Here is an 11,304-nt window from a genome sequence, read left to right on the forward strand (position 1 = left end):
TCTTAGAATCATGATAATTAGATGTATTTTCTTGATAAACCATTAGCTGCAGTTCTCAACCTGTGGTGGGTTGCAGCCCCTTTGGGGATTAAACAGTCCTTTCAAGGGGTTGTCTGAGATCTTCAGAAAACAGATATTTACATTACAGTTCATAACAGTAGCAAAATTACAGTTTTGAAGTAGCAACAAAAATAATTTTATGGTTGAGGTTCCCCACAACATGAGGAATTGTATTAAAGGGTCACAGCATTAGGGAGGTTGGGAACCACTGATCTACAGTGTTCTGTTAAAGCAGATAGAAATAGTATCTAATCTTTCAACTAAATTAAAACTAAAACTAGCTGGTTCTGTCTCTCTCAGTCTGTGTCTGTCTGTCTGTCTCTTTTTCTCTTTCTCTCTCTCTCTCTCTTCCTCCCTCTCCCTCCCTCCAAGGGTTTTTCTGTGTGGTCCTGGCTGTCCTGGAACTTTGTAGACTAGGCTGGCTGGCCTTGAACTCACAGATCTACCTGCCTTTGCCTCCCGAGTGCTGAGATTAAAGGCTGCCTCTACTATGCCCAGTTTACTGTGTGTCTTCCAAGTTTCTTTATGCAAGCCAAAAGCATGAGCCAACTGAAAGGCTTCACACTCCACTCTTTGGGGCTGAGCTCTCCCACTATTTGGCTGTGTTCTAAGTGAACAGCATGGGACCAATAAAGTCATCATTTTTATCAGATGAATTCTATGAGTAGCTCTATGGAATAAGCATTTAATGACACCAGCTCTTTTTAAGTGCTAAATTATATATAAAATGCAGGTTTCTCCTCTACCTCTAGTGGGGGCTCCCATGACAAAAAAACCAAACTGTTTACTCTTCCTGGATCTGCCTGGCTTATCAAATAAGCACTAGTTTTATTTTACTGGAAAACTAGATATGTAGGGGAGTTACAAAAGGGAGAAAGAGTAGGGCTTTGTTTGTTTGTTTTTTTAATATGCTCTGTATTATGTCTTTTTTTTTTTTTTTTTTAAGAAGAGTCTTTGCCACACTGGTTATGGTCTAGGCTGGCCTTGAACTCATGGTGTCCAGTGGTAGCCTCCCAAGTGCTGGAATTACAGGAATTTAGCAGGCATGCCTGGCTTTGTATTGTCTTGATAATTAGATACTAAGTTTTAAATTTGCAGTCAGTGGCTAGAAGTGTTCCTTGCCTCACCAGAATAAGGAGACACTTAAAAAGGGTTTCCTCATAGCATAGTTTTTGCTTGTAGCATATTATTTACTCTAAGTATTAACTGAGGGATAAATATATTTTAAAAATGTAACAACTGTGCTATAAATAAAATGAATTTGCCTACAGAGATAAGCTGTCTTCAAAGAAATTGTGGGCCTCTAAAATCATGATGCCACAAAGTCAAACTGCAGATGACTTTGGTCTTTCCCACTTAGTATTAGGTATTTTCTTCACCTGAGAATGCATACTTAAGTCTGTTGAGGACCCTGTTTAAAAGTGATCCATAAAAAAAAACAGACACCGCTGGAAATGGTACACACCTTTAATCCCAGCACTGGGGAGGCAGAGGTAGGTGCAGGCGGATCTCTGAGTTTGAGGCCAGCCTGATCCTACAGAGCAATTTCCAGGACAGCAAGGGATACACAGAGAAACCCTATCTTGAAAACAAAATAAAATTTGACATCCTAAGTACTTTAATGGTTTTTAATGAATCATTATGTGAATTCTTACATGAAACTTCCAGTTTGTCAATAAATGTTTTATATAAGGGTTTTGATGGTGATTAAGCAAAGGGTCAAACAGTTCAATTCCATGATGGAGCACATGCTTGGTATGAGGCCCCTGGCCCAACCATCAGCTCAACAGTGAAGGGAAGAAGTGGTGGCAGATTTACTATATGGCAGGTGAAGGACGGATACAGAATATGTGCCCTGCAGCAGTGTGCTCCAGTAAGACAGGATCTTGAACTCAATCCCGCCTCTACCTCCCTCCTGCTGGGTTAGAGGTATGCACTATAACATCTGGGCAAGTAGCATTTTCTGTCATGATGGAAACAGTCGGTATTTGGTGTTTAGTACAGTAACCTCGAGCCAGCTGGCTAGTCAGCACTTGAAACAAGTGATTAAAAAACAAGGCTTTATTTAGTTGTCTGTGGATATTGCTTATATTAGACAGCACAGCTCAACAGAGAGCTTCCTTGTATTCTCTCCCTCCAGGAATTTCTGAATCTCACACTGAAATGTATTAGTTTACAATTAAGATTTTAAACAACTCATTTTAAAGTTAGGTTAAAAAATTAATTTAAAAACATTAATAGATATATCTAATGTAAGCAGGCTCTTTAGCAGTGATTGGACCAAACCTATAATCCAAGTCTGCTTGCATTTGAGATTAATAATTATTTTACTCTGCTTTTGTTTTTGAATTCTTAAAGTCATTAACATATAAATAACATTAGTTCACAATTTGTTTTCTGCCACAGGGTAAAAATATTCACTTGCCAGGTGGTGGTGGCACACGCCTTTAATCCCAGCACTTGGGAGACAGAGGCAGGAGGATCTCTGTGAGTTCAACTCCCTCTACAGAGGGAGTTCTAGGACAGCCAGGGCAACACAGAGAAATCCTGTCTCAAAAAACATACATACATACATACATACACTTGATAGCTATTCCTGATATTATCCATTCTCACGTGAACACTTAGAGTAGACCTATATGGTTGTCTTTCTCTACTCCAAAGATACATATTGTTAAAAGTTAAAGAGTATTTTGTGACTTATATTGCATTTAGAAACCCCCAAATCATTTCACAACAGCTTTGCACCCCATCTAGGGATAAAAGTGGAAAATCACATTTATATATCTGTCACAGGTTCTGTGTCATCAAGTTTAAGTACACTGGAGATCTTTAGCATCACAACAGTCAGGAAATTCTGGGAAATAAAGGTTTTATTTTTATTTTTTACATATGATCAAAGTACATTATAAACATGAGTGAACATGTCATAATGAAACCATTTTATACATCAAATATATGATAATATAAAAGTACTTTTTAAAAGGGGTTCTTTTTTGGTGAATATAAGAAAAATCTGGAATGATGCTTAAATGCTCTCTAGAAGTTAAAAGGTTGAACTCTACAGAATTAAACTTGAATCGTGGAGAAGTTCTTTCTGAAGATACTTAAAACTTAACAGTACAAATTGCCCCCTTGTTTTCCACCGTTTAGCATTACATTCATTTTGGTTACCTTAGGCCTTTCTTTGAGACAAGGTTTCTCTGTGTAGTACTGGCTGTCCTAGAACTTACTCTGTAGACCAAGCTGGTCTTGTAGCTTTTGCAGATCTTTTAATTACAGTGTTGGCAGCTAGCATAATTCATACACACACACATACATGTATATGTTCCCCAGCTTTGTGATAAATATTTGTCACATTTCTGTATTACAGCACTCCCACATGACCTAATCCTGCTAGTCTTACTGAAGTTGGTATACAGGTGGCAAGCTATGCAGATATCTGTCCCCTGGAGCTTCCTGACTCACATCCTTATATGTTGGTCCCTCAACCTGTCAGAAGGACCTAGGGACTGGGGTGGGGTCAGGGATTTGAGTGATGAAGACCCAAGTTTGAGTTTACTACCCTGAGCCAGCTTGAAGCAACAGCTAGACTTTTGAGTTCTAAGAACATTTTGGACCTTTAATCATGTTTACTTCCCCCCCAGTAACAGAAAAATTTTATTTCAAAAAGGAAAAGATGTCACTCATATACTTTGCATGAAAACCTGTTTAGTTTTTCTTCTTTTGTTTTTGTTTTTTGAAGACAGTTTTGTTAAATATTTAGCATAGGTAGGCAAATTCAAGATCCACCTTCAGCTTCCCAAGTACTAGGGTCTCAGGAGTGGGTAACACTTTGCAAAAGCTACTGAGTTATAATTTGGAAAGAGACTCAGGATACCTGGGTCTATTTGTTCTTTCTTTTCTGAGACAGGGTGAGGCTAGCCTTCATCTCCTGGTCCCCTGCTTTCTCTTCTGAAGTGCTGGGATTACAGGGACATACCATCATCATGTCTGGTTCTACTTCAGACTTACTCTTTGGATCAACAGGATGGCTAAACAAACACCCTGTGTCCCTTTTCAGTACAAGGAAAAAATAGTGCTATAGTTACAGCTTTTCAAGAAGATTCAAGTTCTGTGGGAACTGAAGATGCTAGTAACTTAGTGTGAGTGTTCAAACAGGCTTGTTTTTCAGGCACTTAACCAGACATTACATGTCTAGTACTGGGATAACAGATGCTCTTCTACCCCATCCTGGCACGTTACAGGGCAGGCGTCATCCTGACTATTCTGTTACTTTGAGCATAGACTTCACCACACTAATCAGTTCATGAAACTCTGTGTTCTGAAAGTGACCACGGTCGGTGAACTTGTACAATTTGGCATCCAGCCTATCTGCCACTTCTTGTTGTTCCTTCCAGGGAAGGAAGGGGTCATCAGTGGAGCCAAACTGTACAATGTGAGGGCAGTTGGCCTTGATCTTCTCCCACTGCCAGGGGCGGCTGAAGTACCCTGTGGGGAAAAAAAAATAGCCTATCAATATGCATAAATAGTCACTCTAGTCATCTGAAAATACCTAGTGGGGGCCCTCAGAGGTGCAAAGGACCAGGGGCTTGAGTTCAGAACAGTTCTTCAGTTTTCCTCTCTGTAAGGCTTGATACCATACTGACTTGCAAAGACTAAGTAAGGCTCAAATAAAACCAGGCCCTGGGATTCATTCGAGACTTCAGGTTGGAAAAGAGATCTGCCTTACCTCCAAAGGTAGGTGGAAAATCTCTCATTTGCTATTGTTTTTTTAGGGCTGAGAGAGAATAACTGCTTTGTAACTTGAGCAGTCTGTCCTGTGTCTAGGGAAGGGCTTTCTTGGGTGTTCTCCCTAAAGACTTACCACTTGCACGCTCGTTTTCATCCCCCAAGTCTGAAGTATACGCAGACACCAATACAAGGGCATATACCTGATGTGTCTCTGCGTACCTGCGGTGAGAAAGATAGTGTCAGTAATACATGGTGTTATTAAATCTGAAAAACTGTACGCCATGTGATGTGAGTTCACAGAAAGGTAGTATATGCCACTGAGACAGATGGAAAACAGCAAGAAAATCTCTCAATCACTAACGTGTGCATTCAGCCACCTTTAGTATGTGTCAGCATTATTTAATTTGGTCAACATTCTGATTCAGATTCCTGGGCTCAGCCCCAGAGCATGGAGTTCAGAGAAATGGGATTAAGGCCCAGGAACCTACAATTTAAGAAAAAATGGACATTGCCAGAAAGATACTTCTGCCCCCTGTACATTCATTCTCGTTTGTGTCATTATAATTGTCCCCACTCCCAGACAAACTATCATTGGCTCCTTAAGGGCAGGAAAAGCCTCACTGCCCTCTGACTAGCACCCTACCAGCAGACCAGCAGTTCACTATTTGCAGATGCCCTCGCTCAGCCAAGAGCAGGATAAGGAAAGGGGTGAGACGTCTGAAGAAGCTTTTTGCTAGGGAATGTTTAGGGCTAGAATTTCATTCTTGAGAATAATCCTTTTCCTCCCAGCTGGTTACTCAAGAAATATCAAACCACAGAAGACATGAAAGGAAAAGAAGCACCAGATTGAGTAAGACTGCCACACTTTACACTTACCTTAGTATTTGTCCTCTACGAATAGCCTTAGTGCCGTCATTATACCCTGTAAATTTACATTGCCTATATTCTTTATAAAGGCGTTTAGGTCAGTTCCCTAAACTGAATTTATTTTCTCATGGACTGAGATTAAACGTTTTTGACAAGATAGCCTTCCCATTACGTCAGGGACACATAATGTGTATCCCACTATTTTTTAAAAAAATAATTTATTTAATTTTACTTTATGGACATTCGTGTGAGGGTGTCAAATCCCCTGGAACCGGAGTTACAGACAGGTGTGAGCTGCCATGTTGGTGCTGGGAATTGAACGGGTCCTCTGGAAGAACAACCCGCGCTCTCAACCGCTGAGCCATCTCTCCAGCCCCCAGTGTCCCACTATTGACACCAAGTTTGATTGCTTGTTAAGGTGTTCCCAGCACTTTCTACTGAAAAGGCTCAATATCCCTTTGTAGTTAATAAGTCAGCTAGCATGTCCCTTCTGATTCTATTAGTTGCCTGATCATACCCTTACACTAATGATTTGGGCATCATTTTTCTTTGCCTCTCAACTTTAGAAGTTAATTCTTAGAAGGTTGCTGACAATCCTAATAAATTCAGAGGACTCATTAAAAGTATTACATCTTCACCAATGGCTGGTAAACAAAGAAAAGGACAGAGTGTGTTACAAATTCACTGATTCTGTGCTAAAATACCTTTTGGGGGGGGGTTGAGATAGGGTTTCTCTGTGTAACAGTCGTGGCTGTCCTGGAACTCACTGAGATCTGCCTGCCTCTGCCTCCCAAGTACTGGGATTAAAGGTGAGCACCACCACTGCCTGGCACTAAAACACACTGTTATCCCCACCCCCTGAACCTATGTAGCTGAAAGGTTATAGAATTTGGCAAGATTCTATGACATACAATTCATAGAGTATCTTGAATAACTGCTTGAAACAGCCTTTGTTACCAGGGAAGGAAATCTGGAAGAAGCCCAACCTCAGACAGCTTGGCCAGCTAATTCCTTACCCCCAGACTGGTGGAGAAGATTTTGATAGAAGCAAATGTGTGTACATGTGAATCCCAAGGGTTAGGGAGTTGTAGGTAGGTAGAGGTAAGCAACCTCTATTCTCCAGGAGGTATTTATTAAACATCTACTCTGTCTCTCTCCTAGACATTGCAATTCCTTGTTAGTGAACAGAGTCCCACCCTCACGGAGTGTCCATTCTAATAATAGGGGCAGACAAGAAATCAATGTATGTTGGATGGTAAAGTACTATAGGTAATAAAATATAAAGGAGATAGGAGCCAGTAGGTTGAGGCTACTCTTTTAAATGGAATTATTAAAGATCTCACCCAAAATGGGACATTTAAGCAGAGACACTGTAAGAGACAGCCAGGCAGCTTGTAAGATAGTGTTCCTGCTAGAAGGCTGAGCAGGATAAGGCAGGTGTGTACTTGGCATATTCCAGGAACTACAATGATGTCAGTATGCCTGGTTGGGAGAAGAGAGACATCAGAGCTGAGCAACAGGAAGCTTTGGAGCTACAGAAACTTTAAAAGGATCACTGCACCTGGTAAAAGCCATTGGTTTCTTTTAATCCCTTAGCAAACAAGGAAGAAATTAAGGCAGATGATGTTACCATTTTGAGGTCAGCATTGTTCCCTCTGCAATGGAAACTTAAGAAACGTAACTATTTCCCAAGCAAGCATGGCTACAGCCCAGACCGGGGGCAGCAATTCTACGGGGTCCTACCTCATGGCTGCGATGGCCCCGGAGCTGTGGCCTACGATGATGGTCTTCTCATCACAGTGCAGCTCTGTCTCCATGAAGGGCAGCCAGATGCTCTCTCGGGCTGTAACTGTGTTCAGGGTAAAACAGTCTGGTACTCAGTGGGGGCAGTCCCACCTCTCTAATAAACAGCAGTTCACCACTTTGAAACTGAGGCCGAAGTGGGAGAGGAGGCTGTTTTAGCCGAGCCCAGGACCTCTGTCCTGTGATTTTAGTAAAAAGTTTTGCTCCCCCACCACGTTCTTATATTTTAAAAAAAAGGAAATAATACATTACAACCGAAGTGAAGCTTCCCTCCCCCTTAGCCCATTTTTTCTTTTTTGAGAAAGAGCCTCACTATGTAGCACAGGTTACATGTAATTTTCTCTGTAGCCCACATCAGAATTCTCTTGTCTCAGGTTCCCAACTGTTGGGATTAAAGGCATATACCACCAATTCTGGTTTCAATTCTGAAATTTTCATGTGAAAATTTGAACTTTGGAAACAAATACCCCCAAGCTGGAGGTAGAGTTCAGAGGCAGAGTGCTTGCTCAGGGGTGTGAGACCTCCAGGTTCAGTCTCAGCACCAAGAAAAACAAAACACACACACACACACTTGACAACATTCTAAAACCCATGTATAGTATATATTATTTCTTGCCTGAACCAAGACGCACCCATAACAAAAGGGAAAATCTTATATTTTTAAACATTTAGGAACTCATTTAGATTCTGCAAGGCTTCATTTGATCCGTTATAACTAAATTTTGCCTGAAAATGTCTGTGGACACTTAATAGGGAAAATAAAGTTGCTAGCTTACAAAGTTAAAAATTAAATTTTACCATACCCAGGTGCTTCTCTTGATTCTCACTGAAATCTTCCATATTTTTTTTGCTTACACCTGCCCAGAGCTCCTTGCTTTACTCGTTCTTAGTATGTATTTATCTTTGTTCTTTCACTACGATATCCCTGCTTTTTAGCCCCTCTCTCCCCACCCCACCCCCAAATGGTGAGCTCAAAATCTAAGAGATGAGGCTTTCCAAAAACAAGTTTAAAACTTACTTGGGTCAGGCATGTTTTTAGCCAAACACTGGAAACCAGGAATCTGAGATATAAGGGGGAAGAAAAAGCTATAATAAAGAGCTTAATTGCAACTAAAACTTTGAAAAAAAAAAAAAAGTGACACCTGAGATGATCTTGCTCAACTCAGTAAATATTTGCTGATATTATGAAATGAAATGGATTAAGTTGTGTTACAGATGAATATACACCCCATGTATAGTTCTCTATCCAGCTTTGTAGAACTCTACAGAGACTGGTGTCTGCACTTGCGATCTATATTTATCTTCAAGTCATGTATCTATAGAGAAGGTCTATGAGAATGTGCTAAAGACAGAATAACCTGAGCCAGACTGTGCCCCAAAAAGAAAGTAAAAAATAATATAGAGACACCATAGAGAAAGTTGGTGATCCCATCCTATTGGCCATTTCCAGCTCGATCTGAGTTGTTAGCTTTGCCCACAGCTTTCAGCCACAACCCTGAAGTTTTATTCCAAATGGATTCTATTATCTACTGAAATTCTATGCTAGAGGCCAAAGCAGCAAACTGTCTAACTGCTGAACTATGGGAGAAAGAACGCTTTTTTTCTTAAAAGTCAAGCAGCACAGGATGAGCTGGGGTGCAATGCTGTTTCTATAAAGCTCACAAAGAAGCCAAATTAAACAATATCATACAAGATTATACACATGAGTTCTAAAAGTACTTTAAGTTTTAAAAAGTGTAGCAAAAGGGCCAGGACAGCAGCTCAGCTGGCAAAGGCACTTGCAGCGCAAGCCTGGAGACCTGAGTTTGATTCCCAGACTCATGTAAAGGTAGAAAGAGAACTGGTTCCACAAAGTTGTCTTCTTAGCTCCACATGAGCCTCCTGCATACAATAATTTAAAGAGAAGCAAAATGAACTTCAGACTGTCATAGGGATAGGACAGGAAGCAGACAGATCCAGTTAGAAGATACTGGCAATGTTCTAGAGTTTAATCTGGGCTGAGACTATGGCTCAATGGTACAGGGCACACAATCAAAGACGCCTTGGGCTTGAATAGCACCGGAATTTGTTTTTCTCAGTGTGGTAGTTTATTACACGTTATATACATTCTTTGTGTATATTAAATGTCACATGGCGAATTAAAAAAATCTAAAGCAATGAATATTAACATAAAATTATCTGGGAAACCTCGAATCTGAACTGGCCGCAGATTGGAGGGAGGGCATTCTCTATAGCTGCAGAAGAGGGCTCCTTTCAGTTTCAAGAACTGAGCCCTCCGCTTTTTGAGCTGCTTCGCCAGGCAAGATCCTGGCCACTAGTTTAGATCTAAGACTGGGCAGCACCGTCGAGGACTCACACACTGGGCTCATCTGGAGGAGAGTGGGCACAAACTCGAGCCTCACCCTTCGTCCTCCCTCCCTCTGCTCCGCGCCAAGCTGACCGAGGAGCAGGGGCTGAAATTCCTTACCTGTTCCAGCCTCTTTCTCACCCACCCGTACCAGCCGTGGGTGGCCACATCCCCGCCTCCGTTCCCGGGAACAATCACTGCCTTGCTAGGGACCTCCATAAATGCAAAGCCAGAGACCCCAGCCCAGCTCGGACCAGCAGAGCTCAGACCTAGACTGCATCCGGCCCAGAGCCTGCACAGAGGCCTTCTGGGAATTGTAGTCCTTGCATACCCTCAGGTCCTTGCCGCCTCTGCTAAAACGCAAGCTCAAACCCTGTGAATTACCATCAAATATCAATCACCTTTGATTTCCCTTTTCCGGCGTTCTCATACTCCTTATGAAGTACTGGTAACAACATGCTTATAATGTGTTATCTTTTTATTAGGCATACCAATACTTTAAGGAAGGATTTTTTCCCTCCCAGTGAATTTTCGTTTATTTAAGACAGTCTCATTATGTAGCCCCTACTGGCTTGGCTCTCTATGTAGACCAGACTGGCCTAGAACTCAAAAAGATCTGCCTGCCTCTGCCTCTTAAGTGCTGGCATTAAAGGAGCGTGTCACTATATTCAGCTAGAATTATTTTATTATTTATGTGTATGTGTGCCGCTTGCGTGGGGGTGACTAAGGAGTTCAGAGGAGGGTGTTGGGTTCCCTGGAACTGAAAGTAGCCAAATGTGAGTGCTGGGAATTGAACTCCAGTCTTCTGAAAGAGCAGCAAGTACGCTTAATGGCTGAGCCATCTCCCCAGCCCCATTTTTGTTTTTTTCAATTATTGTGTGCATGCACACATGATGTGTGTATGTTTGAACATATTTGAGTGTGCGTGCAGAGGTCAGAGGACAACTTGAAGGAATCCTTTCTCATTATATCAAGTGGGTCCCGAAGACTGAACTCAGGTTGTCCAACCCAATTGCTGCTGGCTTTCTTCACTCTTACAGAGTCCAGGGCCCTGCCCATGACATGGAACTGCCCACATTCAGGGTCGGTCTTTCTACCTTAACTAAATTAAGACAATCTTCCACAGACATGCCTACAGATAACCTGATCTCAATGATTCCTCATTAAGACCCTTCTCAGGTGCTTCTAGGTTGTGGCTAGTTGACAATTTAAACTAGCGAGCACAGGGAGTTGTTGATGAAATCAGAGTAGGAGGGAAGGAAAGGACACTATGCAGAAGGGGTGAGGCAGGCAAACCAGAAGAAGAACACAGAACCAGTTGTTTTGAGTCTGTTCCTTGAGAGGTGAACATGTCAACTGTATTCTGCCAAGAACAATGTGAGCCTTGGGTGTGGAAATTATGCTCAAATCTTCCCAGGCTACCTCAGGAACAAATAGCCACATTCTATTGGTTTTTTTGTTTGTTTGTTTTTTTTTTTTTTTTTTTTTTTTTT

The 11,304-nt window shown here is 41.5% G+C and overlaps 1 protein-coding gene across 1 annotated transcript; it reads right to left on the minus strand.

Moving 5' to 3' along the window:
* Positions 1–4,116: 4,116 nt before the first annotated feature.
* Rbbp9 (RB binding protein 9, serine hydrolase) lies at positions 4,117–10,123 on the minus strand. Its single transcript, XM_028893261.2, has 5 exons — positions 9,932–10,123; positions 8,483–8,525; positions 7,405–7,510; positions 4,928–5,013; positions 4,117–4,551 (listed from the first exon to the last, which is right to left on the minus strand). The coding sequence occupies exons 1-5, from the start codon at positions 10,028–10,030 to the stop codon at positions 4,325–4,327; spliced, it is 561 nt and encodes a 186-aa protein (XP_028749094.1). The 5' UTR covers positions 10,031–10,123; the 3' UTR covers positions 4,117–4,324.
* Positions 10,124–11,304: the final 1,181 nt, after the last annotated feature.

This window comes from Peromyscus leucopus, chromosome 4 (assembly GCF_004664715.2).
Source record: "Peromyscus leucopus breed LL Stock chromosome 4, UCI_PerLeu_2.1, whole genome shotgun sequence".
In the NCBI taxonomy this organism is placed as follows: domain Eukaryota; kingdom Metazoa; phylum Chordata; class Mammalia; order Rodentia; family Cricetidae; genus Peromyscus; species Peromyscus leucopus.